A 17543-nucleotide genomic window follows, 5' to 3' on the forward strand; every position below is an offset into this window, starting at 1 on the left:
ACACTAACCGACAAGAGACAGAGAGCGAGGCAGACACGAGGTAGAGGTAAGCTACACCGCAATTGGTCGGGTTGGGAGATGGAGAAGAGCGTGTGTTGGCAGGGTGCAGGGGAAGAAAGAGACGGCGGATAAAAGTGGACGGGGTGGGAAGTAGAAATAAGCAGGTAGTGGGAGTGGAGTAGTAGCCGGTTGCGTACACGGGCCTTAAAAGCAGGTATCCACGTGGCCGATCCTCGCCGCGACGCGAGAGGCACCTCGCGATCATTATTTTCCTACGAAAATAAACACCGAAATTTCTCCTTCTCCTTCTTCCAATTTCTCTTTCCTGTACTCTTTCGTACACAAGATGGTTTTATGTGTAACCGATTTGAGTCCCCTTCGTTTCTTCCAAAGATTTCCTTAATTCGTACTTTCAAAGGAAAATATATCCTGATGCATCAAGGAATAACTTCTACGCGATAAATTGGATGGAAATTCGCGAGAGAGCCTTCCCCCACTCCACGCGCATCTCTCTCTTCGTTATTTCGTTTACGCGAATTCAACTTTTTTAATGGAGGTTCAAAGTTTGAAGATGAAAAAAAAAAAAAAAAGAAAGGTACGCGTGTGTAGATGGATTGAAAAAAATTAGTGATATTTTAAAAATATTTAGAAAAATTGGATAATTTAAATTACGTGAAAAGATTCGCGAGACCGAGCACGTGTAGAAAGGAATCTCGTCTCGGTGGACATTAATTAAGGAAAGTACGGGGAGACAGAATTATAGGCGGAGGATCGTTCGGAAATTATACGTTGTGTGGGTGCATTGCCTACTTCTTCCGCGCATTTTTCTTATTCCCACGTTAATGATTGGCCGTCAATACCACCATACACCCTTTCACGCGACCACTAACCGTGTAGTAATTAACCGTGAATATTGTTCGAGGTAATAAAAGTTAGAAGATCCGAAAAAAAAAGAAAATAATTTTCAATCCGATCAATCCGTGTCTCGTTTTTAATTTCGTCGTCTCTTGATTAATATTTTTTATCTTTCTTTCTTCCTTTTTTTTTTAGTTTTAAAATTTTAACTTAAAATCTTTATATTTTAAAATTTAAAAAAATTAAAAAATAAAAAATAAAATTATTTAAATCTTACTTAGTATTAAATCTAAATAAGAGTTAAATTGTAAATTTAAAAATTGAAAATTAAAATTTTTCTAATATTAATATTTATATAATTAAATAAATTATTATGAATAATGATCGTCGCAAAAAAAAAAAAAAAAAAATGAATAAATTTCGAAGAAAATTCGACGATCGAATTTAATTTCACCGTGGGAAGAAAGAGGATAAGGGAAAATTTATATTTTCGATTTCCGAGACGCACCACACCCATGCTGTTTCCCTGCCGTTCTCTCAATCCCTCTTTTCTAACCTGTAAATACTGCATCTATATCTGGGACACCTGTAGCGACCATTTTCGTGGCGCACGTAGCCTTACACGATTTGCCCGCCATCTCTCCACCACTTTCGAAACGTCCCAAATAAATAACTTTTCGAACGAGATAATTCACGCTTTGCGAACGAACGTGTATTTCCTTCGGCGACGAGAATCGCGTACAGTGATCCGATCATTGTGCTTTGGTGTATAATGCCTCGTGTTTATAATTTATTGGCGAAATCGTTGAAAGACGGCCGGTTGACTAATAACGTATACAAGGAATGAGTCACTGTTCCACAGGAGTGGACTCTCCGTGAAATAGAAATAGATCTCGATGCGACGCTGGTCACTCGGGATTCCAGTTTCGTCGATGACTGTTTAAAAAAAAAAAAAAACAAATCGCTCTGTACAACGTCGATGAGAAAAGGAAACAACAACAAAAGAAAGAAAAAAAAAAATAAATCCATCCTTCTCCTTGTAAACACCAAGTTTTTCGTTCTTTCCTTCCTTACGTTAAACGATATTTATCTTCCTTAGATAAAACATTCCTTCCTTTTTCTTTTATCGTGGAAAAAAATCGATCGATAATTTTCGACTCTCTTAAACTATCGAAAGATCGAGGATAGAATCGTATTTGTTATTTTTGCACGAGCATTTTTGCGTTATATCTCCTTTTTGTTCGAAACGATCGAACCGTTTCACCGTTTCTCGGCAAAAAAACACGCGTTTCTTTTTTGTTTACATGGGTCGAACGTGTCGCACGAGCAGCTACGAATTGAAAAGTGACGCGTTGTTAGCAGCGTGCTTCAACCTTGGAAGGAAAACACGTGATTCGGTTTCGCGGTTGCCGCGTACGTATGCGCGTGTACGTGTGCGCGTGTGTACATAGTATATATATATTTCGAACGTTACACGCGTTACATTTGACCACGTTTTCGCGCGTACAGCACGGACGCAACAGCGTTGCTTTTAATTATAGACCGGAGCCCTTCTTCTTTCCACCCTCAACGAAATTGGAAAGCTAATCTGGATCTAATAACGGATCGTGTATTTTGTTTGGAAAGGAAATGGCAACATTTTCTAACACAGTCTTCCAACAGTCTTCTCGGTCGATCAGGCTCCGTTCTCTCGTATCGATCGAAAATTTAAGTTTCACAATTTCGCGAAAGACGGCTATTTTCGAGGATACTCGGGCTGGAGATGAACGTCGTGTCTCGAAAAACTTTCCAAGAGATTATATATTCGAAAGGGCTTTGCTCCGAGAAGAAGTTTTTCGCAACTTTACTAGGTCATCGAGGAGTTGAATAATGCGCTCGGCATCGAACTACTCTCCGTCAAGTTTTTAATATTCAGATATTGAGCGAAGTAAAATTTAATCTTCTAACTTTTCATCCTTAAAAATTTTTTCTCCTATTCTTTCCTCCGTTGTTGTTAAAAAATCGTAATTGACGCGAACGTAAATATAATCGATCAAGATAAGTATAGTTACTCTTCGTTTTGTAAATATTATCTTCGATCAGTGACGAGATTCTTTCGACGAGATTATGCAAATAGAGAACACGAAGAGGCGGCAAAGTGTAATTCGATTTTGACCATCTATCCGGATGTGACGCAGCTCGTTTTCACCGAGAGATGCAGTTGGAATCCATAAAATACTCTCCGCCTCTCCATTCCTTTACTTCTTTTATTATCGTCTAGCCTGCGAGATTGGAATCGAATACGCGATTCTTCCAATAGGATTTTCATCTCGCCAACTAAAGGAACGATACATCTGAGACCATAAACCTTTTTCTTCTCAGATTTATTTTTACAAGTAGATACTTCCTGCAACTTCGTAATCGCAGAGCACGGAGGAAGAGTAATTATCTAGCGTGCAGCTGTGGAGTGGCGCGTTCAGTTTCAGATTTTATCTATGTATCCCAAACGCGGTTATAGACCTTCTATTTTTAAATGACAACTCGTACCACGTTGCAGCAACCGTAGCCTTAAACCGAAACTTTTTTTTCTCCACCGTTTTTTCGCGTATCGATCCCAAATCTTGAAAGACGTTAAAAATAATGTTCCAGGATATACACTAAGGGATATACGTTAATAAATAATGATTTTGAAAGCTTACCATTTGTTGCGAGTTCTTCGGTTTCCTATTCACGTCGATCACCTTTTGATTGGCTGGAACGAAAAATATAGGACAATATTAATACAAAGATGCCTACTAACGGGCAACAAATTTATCGAGGTATCGTCGCTCGTGACGTACGCGTTTGGCACGTGACCACTTTACCCTCCCGACTAACGACTTTACCGACGATTTATGCGTTATGGGTAACTGTCCAATACCATAAACGATTCGACCATTGAGTACTGTTACTTTGCCGCTTTATTATCGGCATCCATTTCATTCACTTTGAAACACACACCGTGTACGCACCCGGTACGACGTGAAAATAATATATATATATATATATATATTTTTCGTCTCGAAGAGGACAACATTATACACTTATAGTTAAATTTCGATTTACTCACTGACTGCCTCGACCAGGTCGGCAAGAAGAACACCGTCGCAAAGATCCGTTTGCAGGTCTGCCACTCTTCTCTTGCAACCGCCTCTCTCCAAATAATAATTCGCCCAATCGGTATAGATCTGGAAACAGAAAAAATAAAAATAATCGATCAGATTATCGAATACGGATTATGATCATGGATTATTCGCGATTTTCATTCGCATTTTAATCACGCGTTCGCGCGTCAGCCGAACTCTATAGTTATCCGTTGCCTATTGCAACCATGTAGGCACACTTACGTATATTAACTCCGTTGCACGCGAGGCCTATACGGCCCCCATGCGCATACTTTTATCGTTCTGTACACGATCCATTACGGCCGACTCGTCGTTTCAATCGACGCAGGTGCGTCGTCTCTGACAAATACGATTACATCGATTTCCGCGTATTTAACGACGTATTCATTTTTCTTTTTTTTTTCTTCTTTCGAAGAAACAATCGTCATCGAACAGAGTCGCACGAATTGCAAACCATGTCTAGTAGTGTTATTATTATCGACGGAAGGACGCGCGGAGGTGAAACGGTCAATTAAGACTTCCTTCGAGCGAGAAGCGTTTCTAATCACCTTCGAGAGCCGGAAGGAGACGTTTTTCTTTCTTGCCTCGGCAACGGAGTTTATCGTTTTTTGGGGACGAGCGCCGATATTTTTCGAAAGAGAGGGAAGGAAGAATAGAGGCGGATCGAGAGAAGATGAAGAAGGCTCACCGTGGAAAGGAATTAGTCACCGAATCACCCATACACGCGCGCGCGCACGTCCTCTTTCCCTCCTTCGCCTCGCGCACACCACCGAATCCTCGCGTCCTCCTCTGTTTCGCACCTATGAGTCGGTGGCGCGCTCGCGCGCGTATGTGTGCGTGTGCGTGCGTGTGTACGTTTCTCGCGCGCGTACGCGTCTCTCAGCCACGACAGCCAGTCGAGACACGAGCTACTATTTTTGAGCCTCGCAAAGAGAGAAGCAGGATGAACTTCCTTCATAATTTCGGGTCACCGCGCAGATTCTAATTTTCATTATTGTTATTATTATACGCGGCCCTCGATTTTAACAACTTTGCCAGAACCACTTGGTCGAATGGAAATGGTTATCCCATTCAATTCTTTCGGATACGTTAATCCATCGAAAAAGTAATTAATTGAAAATTTTGAATATAGTGAATATTGTATACGCTTTTTAAGGTATAATTTTTGACATTATTAATTATAATTGTTTATTGCTTCGATTATTAAATTATAACTGTTTATTATTTCAATTATTATAATTGTTTTAAATTATAATTGTTTATTACTTCAATTATTAAATTATAATTGTTTATTATTTCAATTAATATAATTGTTTTAAATTATAATTGTTTATTACTTCAATTATTAAATTACAATTGTTTATTACTTCAATTATTAAATTATAATTGTTTATTACTTCAATTGTTAAATTATAATTGTTTATTACTTCGATTGTTAAATTATAATTGTTTATTGCTTCAATTGTTAAATTATAATTATTTATTACTTCAATTGTTAAATTATAATTGTTTATTACTTCAATTGTTAAATTACAATTGTTTATTATTTCAATTGTTAAATTATAATTGTTTATTACTTCAATTATTAAATTATAATTGTTTATTATTTCAATTATTATTGTTTTAAATTATAATTGTTTATTGCTTCAATTATTAATTTATAATTGTTTATTACTTCAATTATTAATTTATAATTGTTTATTACTTCAATTATTAAATTATAATTATTTATTACTTCAATTATTGAATTATAATTGTTTATTACTTCAATTATTATAATTGTTTTAAATTATAATTGTATATTGCTTCAATTATTAATTTATAATTGTTTATTACTTCAATTATTAATTTATAATTGTTTATTACTTCAATTATTAAATTATAATTATTTATTACTTCAATTATTGAATTATAATTGTTTATTACTTCAATTATTAAATTATAATTGTTTATTACCTCAATTATTAAATTATAATTGTTTATTACTTCAATTGTTAAATTATAATTGTTTATTACTTCAATTAAATTATAATTGTTTATTACTTCAATTGTTAAATTATAATTGTTTTTTATTTCAATTGTTAAATTATAATTGTTTATTACTTCAATTGTTAAATTATAATTATTTATTACTTCAATTGTTAAATTATAATTGTTTATTACTTCAATTATTATATTATTATATCAATTATTGCTTCAATTATAATTGTTTATTACTTCAATTATTAATTTATAATTGTTTATTACTTCAATTATTAAATTATAATTGTTTATTGCTTCAATTATTAAATTTTGCCTTTTGAACAAAATAAAAATTTATCGAATATTATTATAATCGATTATTACATACAGATTATTATTATCGAAAAAAATGTGCAATTATTGAATTTTCTTCATTGGGGTGAACGCGCGCGTGTTTCGTATGGGAAGAAAAAAAATGGAGTCGTTGGGGCAAATTGTGACGTTTACCTGTACGACGTTGCGCGTCGAGTCAGCCTTGATGTCGTCGCTCGATCCGCACACAGATCTCGGTGCTCTGATACACGCCATCACGTCGATACCGGTCAGCGTCATCCAAATCGCATTAATTCACGCGCTATGCGGGGACGGAATATTTCACCAGTGCAGTCGCTAATTGCCGCTTTCGATACAGCCACCAACACTGCGAGCGCGAGGCATCGATGCATGTATCATCGTCGGTCGGCGTACGATTTCCGATCGGTCGACGATTAATTTGCATCGGGAGAAAAAAGCGAAACGCTGCGCGTACAGCAGAGACGGACCGGTACGGACGGACAATGGAAGAAATTAACGTTCGATCGCGATCGATACGGTCCGTGTTCCTCTATCTATTAACGGAACGATCTTGTTATCCGCGATGCACGTGCTCCCGCGAGGCGTGTCGTCACGTTTCTTTCGACTCGATGTACTTGGAAGAAGCAGTATCAGACGTGCGACAAGCGACGTGTAACAACGCGAACGATATTCCAGTTCAAAGTTCTCCCCTCCCTCCTCCCGTTCCCGTGCATCCGAGTGTGTATAATATCATCTCACATTCTTCTTTCTTCACGAAAGCGAAAAGAGCGATCGATTCTCGCGCGAATTTTTATCTCGCGATAAAAATTTGGCGGGCAAACGGGTTTAAAAATGTTCGAATTCGCCCGAACGAAACTTGCACACTGTTGCGCACGTATACCTTCGAAAAGTATACTCTTTTCGAGTAAAAAAAGTAAAGGAAGGATAGAGCCTCGATATCCTTTTTCGTCCGCGGGAATCGAGAAATTTCGAATCGAAGGATCCGTGGACGGGAAACTTGTCAAATAACGCGAGGAGTCGCGCAGCGTCGCTTTTAAGAGCTGCGAAAGCAAGTTGGCGAGCCAACTTCTCTACCGACTTATCCCTTTCCGCATTATCCAATTATTCAATTTCGCGGCCGGGCCGTTGCCGTTGCCGCGCGCCCCCCACCCGCCCGTCCTCCCACCTCCTCCTCCCTCCCAACCCCGCATAAACAGAAACCACTCGTGTCGTTTTTTCGCCGCTCCGCAGCGTATCGTCGTTACATCGTGGAACGATCACCGTGGATGGACGAGGGAAGAATGGAAGAGGAAAGAAGAGAAGAAACTACCTCGATTCCCGATTCTCGATTCGAAACACGACGCGACACGTTTTCCACGATTTTCGCGGTTAACAACGATTGACGGCGATTGGCCACGAGTCGCGTGAATTACGGTCGATCCGTTGACCCGCTTCCCCGCGAAGATCCTCGGGAACGTGTTATCCTCGTGACAGCGAGGAGCCGCGTCACGGAAAAATGTCATGGCGGGACGAAACGCGGCCGCGAGAGAAACGATCGTTGCCGCCGAAACGATGCGACCACGCGTCTCGACGGCGCGACGCACCGGACGTAACTGAATACAAAATACGTAAGCCTCACGCTTCTTCTCTACGCGGACTCGCTCTCCTTCTCTCGCTAGCGCGCTCTCTCTCTTTCTCGCTCTCGCTCTCTCTTCGACCGTTTCTTCCTTTCCTGCTTTTTTCGCCGTTTTTTTTATTACTCTTTTTTCTCTTTTCTTCTCCTTCCTTTTCATCGATTCCGTTCCATCTCTATCTCTCTTGTCTTAGAGAGAGATAGAGATTCGGTTTCTCTCCTTTTCTGTTCCGCGCGACGCGCACACAAACGTACACATAGAATTTCCTGCGACCAATTGTCCCGACCGAGTTTCTATTACGAGATATAATGAGGATATGGCGGCACCAACTTTCGTTCGAAACCAAGCCGAGATAATCTCGCGTGGAAAACGCGGTTCAGAGTAGTAGTAGGAATACGGAGTGCATGGAATCGAACGGAAGGAGGAATCGATCGATCGAAGACGAGAGAAAGAGACGACAACAGGTAATAATAAAAAAGAATTAGCCCGTTCTTCGAGAGGATAATATCTCTTTTCTCCACGGGCGAAAATAACGCGACGGATGGCCCGAGGGATGAAAATAGGAACGAAACTCGTTGAACAGAGAGAGAGTTTTAATTCTAGACTTAACTGGAAACGAAGAAACGATGAATTGAACCGAGTCGAGCTGTACGTGGCTCGTTGTTCCGTAAATTAACAGGATCGAGTGAGGGAGGGGGAAAGGCTATAAATTCGTCGATAAACGATCTTGAATCGAACGTATATAAAAACTTCTCGATCGAAAGAGAGATATTAATACCGCGTTGCTCTCGAAATCCATTAAATGTTTGGTTCGTCGATTGAAAAGAAGAGGAGGTAACTTGTTCGGTTTTTTTGGACACTGACGACGAGGTTGGTAACAGTGGACACCAGCATTCTTGACAGGTGGCGCACTATCGATTCGCTATTCCGAACGATTCAACGTACCATCGTTAATTGTAATGCCGGCTATCGCGTTGCCTTTTCACGCGTCCAAACCCGCACGTTCGAACCCCCTCCCCCTCCTCTATATCAACCTCTCCATCCACCGCTCGTACTTTCCAACCTCTTCCTCTTTCTCCCAATATTATTAATATCAAATTGCGCTACAATTTTTCGCTTACTTTCGAACCTCGCTCGAAAAATACCAGCTTTTCTCCTCGCAACCTGAACAATTTAAATTTTAATTTTGGATCCGAATTTCACGGAAAATCAGCCGGTAAACCACCCGGTAAACCATCCGATTGAGAGGCAAAAATGGAAATGAGTGATTTTCGCGGGAACGGACGAGGATGAGAGAGCGTGTCGCGGGGAGGGGGCGCGCTTGGGACGGTGGAGGGGGAAAAAGAGAGAGAGAGGGAGGGATTGAAAGGCGGAAAAGGGGTGGGTCGTCCGCCTTTGTCGCCCGATTATGAAGGGGCTACTCGATGGGCGCCAAGAGAATGGGGAGATGAAATTAGGTTTGCCTTGGCCGCGATATCGAGACAGGCCGGTCAGTCGAAATGAAAAAGACCTGGAGGAGGAGGAGGCGGAGGAGGAGGCGGAGGAGGAGGAGGAGGAGGAGGAGGAGGAGGTGATCGTGAACAAATAATAATCCTTCGATAAAATTATTATCTTTTTCGTTCGATAAGGGATTATTGGACGAGTTGAAAGAAATGTTTGCGCGAATCGAATCGAATTTAATCGAGTGTCATTTACGACGTATATGGATCGAAATAGAAGCTCGGTTTTTGAGGATAGAGAGATACTCGATAATTGGTTGATCGTACGGATTCTTTTTTTTTTTTTTCAGGTGATAAACGATGGAGGACAGACATTAAAATTTATGCACATAGGTTGGTAGCTCGCTTTGTTTTTCCTACGGTCATCGCCCCTGAATTTTTCTTTCTTCTCTCTGGAATACAACTCTGGTTGCAAATGAACCACGCGTGCGGATCCACCCTCTGTCGGTACCCCATTTTTCCCTCTCCCCTCCCTCCCTCCCGTTTTATCTCTATATTTACACCATTTCTCCTCGAGCTCGCTTTGTAATTTCACTTCAGTTTCTTTCATCTTTAAAAATCATTTTTAATTACTTTTTTTTACTTACTTTCAGTTTCTTTCATCTTTAAAAATCATTTTTAAAAATTTTAATTTTATTTACATATCATTTTATTTTTTTGAAAAAAAAATTTCCTTTCCCAAAATTTGGATTTTTATATTTATTATTTTATATGATAAATCTTTTGGTCGAGTTGAGAACCTTCGTAACCGAGTTATCGTTCCCCCAAGAAGAGGATGCACCCTCTTCCCTCAGGATGAGAAGCGTGGGTACGTGTCCTGCAGCGTGGATACAAAACGTATCGTACCCTCTCGAGATTCGAGGAAACTCGTCGTCATGACTACGAAAATCCGGAAGGAACAAGTTATTTTTACGCGGCAAGCAACTTTCCCCGAATCCACCACGTCCACTTTCACCACTTTTATTTTCCAGCCATCCGTGGTCCACGACCGATTCCGTAAGAATCGTATCTCTCACTTCCACCAAGATCGTCTTCTCTCGTTTCATTTACGTACGAATATTCTCGTCCGATCGTGAAAATTAAAATAATTCTCGTGGAATAATTAAAAAGAATAGAACGAATCGCAAAAAAAAAGTAAGTTATATCGTGGAAAAAAATATTCTTGGACGAAATTATATAAATAAATTTCGAAGGTCGAAATTATATATCGATCGTGAAAATTAAAATAATTCTCGTGGAATAATTAAAAAGAGTAGAACGAATCGATTAATCGCAAAAAAAAAGTAAGTTATATCGTGGAAAAAAATATTCTTGGACGAAATTATATAAATAAATTGTATAAATAATTTATAAAAATTGTATAAATAAATTTCGAAGGTCGAAATTATATATCGATCGTGAAAATTAAAACAATTCTCGTGGAATGATTAAAAAGAGTAGAACGAATCGATTATCGCAAAAAAAAAATAAGTTATATCGTGGAAAAAAATATTCTTGGACGAAATTATATAAATAAATTGTATAAATAATTTATAAAAATTGTATAAATAAATTTCGAAGGTCGAAATTATATATCGATCGTGAAAATTAAAATAATTCTCGTGGAATAATTAAAAAGAGTAGAACGAATCGACTAATCGCAAGAAAAAAGTAAGTTATATCGTGGAAAAAAATATTCTTGGACGAAATTATATAAATAAATTGTATAAATAATTTATAAAAATTGTATAAATAAATTTCGAAGGTCGAAATTATATATCGATCGTGAAAATTAATATAATTCTCGTGGAATAATTAAAAAGAGTAGAACGAATCGATTAATCGCAAAAAAAAAGTAAGTTATATCGTGGAAAAAAATATTCTTGGACGAAATTATATAAATAAATTATAAAAATTATATAAATAAATTTCAAAGGTCGAAATTATATATCGATCGTGAAAATTAAAATAATTCTCGTGGAATAATTAAAAAGAGTAGAACGAATCGATTAATCGCAAGAAAAAAGTAAGTTATATCGTGGAAAAAAATATTCTTGGACGAAATTATATAAATAAATTGTATAAATAATTTATAAAAATTAATATAAATAAATTTGAATTCGAAGAAGAAGAAGAAGAAGGAGAGAATTAGGGGAGCGACTTTTTCATAGGCCGCTCGAACGGCGCCAACACGGGTTTATGTTTTATGAATGAGTTACACCTACGCGTCATTACGATCCGCGCGAGCTAAATATACCTGGATCGCGAGCCCTACCCTCCCATTGTACATTGTGCGCATCGTGTGGGCATCCTGCGCGAGAACTAGCCCACACGGTGCCGTCCCAACGATCCTTAAAACCCGTGTATTTACGCGTTAACGTTACTTTCGCTCGTGGGACGATCGACGATCGCTCCCAGATCCCAAGAGACACGCGTAACCTTTTCACCGCCTCTTAGTTTCTATTATTTATCTATCCGCTACATTCCGACGAATCGTAATAGACCGAATCGTTTCGATTCGCCTTAACCGAGTTAAAAGTTATACGTAATAAATTGGCGCCGAGCCAAATATATCACGGGGACCTGTTATTCCGTTCCGTAGACGCGTGCCTCTGTTCGCGGAAACATTAGAAATTCGACAGGCGTAGCGTCGAAATTGCAATAATTCTTTCGTCTCACGTTTCACGGCGAGTGGCGCGCGTGGAAGGCAGGGACACGCTTGCCAACTTACTTACTCCAAAAAGCTTTAACGAGGTTCGTAACGTTCGCCGAGGAGGGTTGCCCCCGTGCCTGAGTCAAGAGTGGCGTACCACCACTCTTGGGCCTCTGTCGTTTTCCACGCTCCCCCCCCACCCTCCCTCCTCTTGCCCTCGGGACACACGCCGCGACACGAGGAACGATCTCTCCTCCCTTCCGCATCGCCGAGCAAACGAACTTGTCGTTCGGTCGGTGAAAAAGGAAGAGACGACGCGTGTCGCTCTTTAATCGTCGATTCACCACCCTTCTCCACGATTCGCGTCTCTCGTATCGTCGAAAAGTTGCGAAATGAAATCGATCTCGGTTCTCGGTTTCTGTCTCGAAACGTCCTCCTTTGGTAATTTATCGACCGAGCTTCGATGAATTTTCGACGGTTGCGCTGCGCCATACACATACACACATTTTCTTCTCCTTTTTCGCGTGGCTAAACGAAGCGCCTATTCTCATCGCGTCTACGATTCTCTCTAAGTGCCTACGCTTTTCCGAGCTCTGAAAACAACAAGCGCAAAAAAGTAAATTGGTTATTTATATATTACTTATTAAAATGTGAATAATCTCGACCGTTTGGCAATTATTATTAACGTTTCGAACGATAAATTTAAATAGTAAATAACTTCGATTATTTAAATTATACCCATCACTGGTATTGAAGAGAAAAGAAAGTCTATCCCTGTGATATTTTTCACAAAGCCCTCTTCTTATCGTGACAAATATTATCTTCGTAACTAAAAAAAGGTGAAACTCGAAAGATTAAACGCGGTATTAAACTCGAGGATTGTGCGAGGAAATTCGATCGCTCGAAAACTCTACTTTTCTTCCTGTTTCACGGTGCGAGAGAGACGGAGAAAGAAAAAAACGACGGAAAATCGGACGAACGAGATATACGATAGGGGACATCCGATATCTATACTCGAAATTCATAATCCGAAAGCCGCGCGTATTTATTCTCATCCTCTGCCGCTTACATTTCTCCCGTTATTATTTTCTCCTTTAAAGATCGCTCGGATCGCGACAATTATACGCACAACCTACACAAACAGAGAAACGTTGCAATATTAAATAAAGATGAATCGGAAACGAAGCAAAAGTGTTTCCTTTTCTTTTTTTCGTAGGAAAAGCGGAAAGAGAACGGACAGCGAGGAAGGGGGGGGGAGGAGAATAAAAGGAAGGCGGAGAGGCACGAGGGGTCGGATGGCCGGGCGGCAAAGCAATTTTCCTGGGGGCTGCAAATTGGCAATTGGACGATAAATGATTTAGGTCGCGTAAGCGCGTACCTATGTACGCGTCACTTTGCCCGATTCGACGTCGGGGCATGCCTACCCCAAGGCAGAGCGCGTATCTCTCTCGTTCCGTCCTTACCGACAAAATAGATCTTTAATTCAATCCTCGCGCTGACTCACACGCCTTCTTCGATTCGGTTCTATTTTTTTCACAGTTTCGCGTACGGAATCGCGTTGAATCTCGAGATTCTTCTTTTTCCATTCGAGAATCGATATCGATTTTACTCGCTCTTTCTTCGTTAAATAAAGAGAAAAAGCGTGGGAAGAGGAACGTATTCTCTGCGATTTTCTCGCGTAAAACGTAACGGAAGCCGGCCCCTCGGCGCGATTCTTCAACGTTCGTTCCATATCTAATCCTCCACTGTATCAAATACAATATTTTTCGAAGAAAAATAATATATAAATTTTTTATTTTAAATTTTAAATTTTAATATTTTATTTTATTTTATTTTAAATTTTAAATTTTAATATTTTATTTTATTTTATTTTAAATTTTAAATTTTAATATTTTATTTTATTTTATTTTAAATTTTAAATTTTAATATTTTATTTTATTTTATTTTAAATTTTAAATTTTAATATTTTATTTTATTTTATTTTAAATTTTAAATTTTAATATTTTATTTTATTTTATTTTAAATTTTAAATTTTAATATTTTATTTTATTTTATTTTAAATTTTAAATTTTAATATTTTATTTTATTTTATTTTAAATTTTAAATTTTAATATTTTATTTTATTTTATTTTAAATTTTAAATTTTAATATTTTATTTTATTTTATTTTAAATTTTAAATTTTAATATTTTATTTTATTTTATTTTAAATTTTAAATTTTAATATTTTATTTTATTTTATTTTAAATTTTAATATTAATAATATAAGCATTATATTAAACGTAATAATGAATATTATATAATAAGTTAAATAAAGCTAACAGGTTCATACCCTGTTGATAAATTAAAAAGTTTTTATATAAAAATTTATTTTAGTGTTAAAATTTTGAATTTTATAGTATTAATTAAATTAATAAATTGAATATTAATTAAATAACATTTAAATTGCATTTAAAAATAAATATATATATTTATTTTATAATAATCTAAAAATAAAAGAAATATTTTGATAAAATATTCATGTATATTTAATTATACACTATTACTTAATAATAATTAAATAAAATTTAATTATTGTTTATTTTTTTCACAAATACTTATTTTGATAAAATATCCATGTATATTTAATTATACACTATTACTTAATAATAATTAAATAAAATTTAATTATCGTTTATTTTTTTCATAAATTTTAAACATAACAGATTTATTATTTTATTAATCAAGAATTTTTTTATTTTTAATTATCATCATTTATCATCAATTAGATTTGTAAAATCAGATATTTTTAATTTTTTAATCTCAAATTTTATTTTTTCTAAAAATTGGAATTTTCATTATTGAATAATTTTCAAACAAGAAAAATAAACCTAAAAACCCGTTTGACTTGATTTTTAAAGGATTGATAAATCAAATAACTTGTTAATAACTTTCAGAGAAGTTGATGCGACGTGAAACAAAAAAACGTTAAAAATATCTCTTTATTATCACTAGATTCCTTTATAGTGGAAATTAATCCTCGAACTCTTCTCACGCGTATTCCATTAATTAATTTAAAGGGGGGTCGGTTAATAAACAAAATCAATTCCTTCCTTTGATCCGTGGAAACGGTACCAGACTTGTCGAAAAGCAGAGAGAAACAAAGAGCGAACACGCACACACACACACATACACACACGCGTAAGAAATCCTTCCTCCTTGGCGCTCGAAGATGCTGGCGGCGTCCCTTAGAGTAAACATCCGCGGATCGAGGATGATCAAAGTACCTTCGCACCCCTCGAGAGCGGAATACTCGATAACCTCGCTCCCCCTTCGTTCCGAGTCTCGAAAAACTCGAGGAACGAGCAACGATTTAATTTCTAAGAAAATTTCTAAAAAGAAAAAAAAAAGAAAATCGTAAATCATCCCGCCCCCCCCCCTCATTCGACACTTCGATCAATCCCACGCGGGCGAAAACGAGAGCGAAAGTATCGCGGCGGTGTAAACCGCTCGAGGGAACGAGGGGCTCGAAATGAAGTAAAACTCGGTGGCGCAAATTTGCAGCTCGGTTTCCGAAATTAGCTCGATGAGGGACGGAGTGGAAATCGGCTCTCCTCTCGGCTTTCCTCCTATCCGCCTCGAGGGATCGAAACAGACGATGAGGGAACGAATAGAGATAGACCGATAGACACTATACACATGTATATAGAGAGAGAGCAATAAGCTGTCGGAAGAGTGGAAGAGAGGGGGAAAAATAAAAAGGAAAGAAAAATAGGATAGGGGAGGATGGATTACCACTGCGCGGTGAAATCGAAATCGAAGGAACGAGGCGCGTAAATACGAGTAACTAAACTGGTGAGCGAGAGAGAGAGAGAGAGAGAGAGAGAGAGAGAGAGAGAGAGAGAGAGGGAGAGAGAGAGGGAGGTTGCGCGTTAAACGCGTATTGGCGAGAGGGCAAGCTTTGGAAAGCGAAATTGCTTCCCGTTTTTCAATTAATTCGTAACGGCGCGCGGCGCATCAATTGTCTCTCTCTCTCTTTCTTTTTCCCCCCACTCCAACAGACAGAGAAACGACGACCGTTGCGTGGCGTTGACAGCTCATTCCCGATTCGAGGATATATATATATATATATATATATATATATATATATATATATATATATATATATATATATATACACGTAAACCGTCGACCGCGTCGATATAAACACTCGATTCTCGAAGGACGCATCGATACCTGGTGCGTGGTCCTCCCTCGATGCTGCCACCGATAAAAGTGTTCCACGCTCAGGGACCAGCCAGGTGCGAAACTGAATCCTTCGGTGGGGATCCGCGACGATGGCGCTGCGATCGCTAACGGTCGCTGGCAATAGAGTGGATCGGGCAGCTCGGTGTACAGACCCCGTCTACCGCCCAACCAACCGCCGAACGCGCACTTGTCGTCCACCACTTGACCCACATCACGCATCAGCTCCTTCTCCAACGTGTAGAGCGACTCGAACTCTAGAAACGACATCTCGGCCTCGTCGCTGCCGCAATTGCTGCCCGAGACACGGAGAACACCCATCTCGTCCTGCGAGAAATCTTGTTCCAACACCGACACGTATCTTCTCGGCGAACGTTTGGCGGGGGCGAGGTAACGATGGCACGTCGCCTGGTTTCGTTGCTCCTCCTGCCAACACTTTCTCACCGACTTCTTGCACGACGTTTCCGCACCGAGGAGAGGATTTTGGGACGGGGCCCGACGGGGGGACGCGGACGGCGAGCGCGAGGACTTGGCCGGCGAGGGGGGGGGATCCGATTCTTGACACTTTCCGCTCAAACACTTGGAAATTTTGCCTTTCGGCCTGGCGCCGTTCTCCTCGCCCCGTGGAAGTATCGGCGATGCCTTGAGCGCCGACATCGTGGCCACATTTTCCGCACCGTGGCTAATAGTATCCGCATCGAGGCGAGTATATCATCGATCGATCATCGATGCCTATTCCACGTGTCGTTTGCGATCCTTCGATTTGGAAATGAAAGAAAAGGAGGGAGACAAAATGTCGCGGGAAAGAAGTACGTGCAAGCGCGCTACCGAATAAGAAAAAGTGTCTCCTTCGTACGAGAAAGAAAGAGAGAGAAAGAGAGAGAGAGAAAAGGATCGAAAGAATCGCGGATAGTTTCGCGTGGAGCGAGCACCCTTGGAAGGATCCTCGGCAGGACTGACTGTTTCAAACGGCGTACGCGATGCGCCACAGGACAACGTCGCAATTGTTGCGCGGGCGCACATCGCCTCGTCGAATCGTGTACAACAACCGTGGCCTCGCGCCACCGTTCGACCGAATGAGAGAAGCGGCGCTGCGAGAACCCGCAATTATTTCGCTCCCGGCACCGCCTCCAAATTTTCGCCGCTTTAATTCCCAAACCTCCCCCCTCCTTTCCCCCTCCTTCTCCTTCGCGCTTCAACGAGCCAACACTCGAAAACGAGAACGAGGAAAAACTCGAGGAAACATTAGATAGTTTCGATCGA

At 39.1% G+C, this 17543-nt stretch overlaps 1 protein-coding gene across 1 annotated transcript in view; it reads right to left on the bottom strand.

Annotated features, from left to right (window-relative positions):
• The window catches only part of LOC408725 (protein sickie), a 130335-nt gene extending 113195 nt beyond the window's left edge, over nucleotides 1-17140 (bottom strand). The window contains exons 1-3 of the mRNA XM_026439652.1: nucleotides 16272-17140; nucleotides 3944-4061; nucleotides 3534-3586 (exon numbers count right to left, since the gene is read on the bottom strand). Of these exons, the coding sequence (XP_026295437.1) occupies nucleotides 3534-3586; nucleotides 3944-4061; nucleotides 16272-16937 (837 nt within the window). The 5' untranslated portion in view covers nucleotides 16938-17140. The remainder of the gene's footprint in view (nucleotides 1-3533; nucleotides 3587-3943; nucleotides 4062-16271) is intronic.
• Between the last annotated feature and the right edge of the window lie 403 nt (nucleotides 17141-17543).

This window comes from Apis mellifera, linkage group LG3 (genome assembly GCF_003254395.2).
Source record: "Apis mellifera strain DH4 linkage group LG3, Amel_HAv3.1, whole genome shotgun sequence".
Taxonomy (NCBI): Eukaryota; Metazoa; Arthropoda; class Insecta; order Hymenoptera; family Apidae; genus Apis; species Apis mellifera.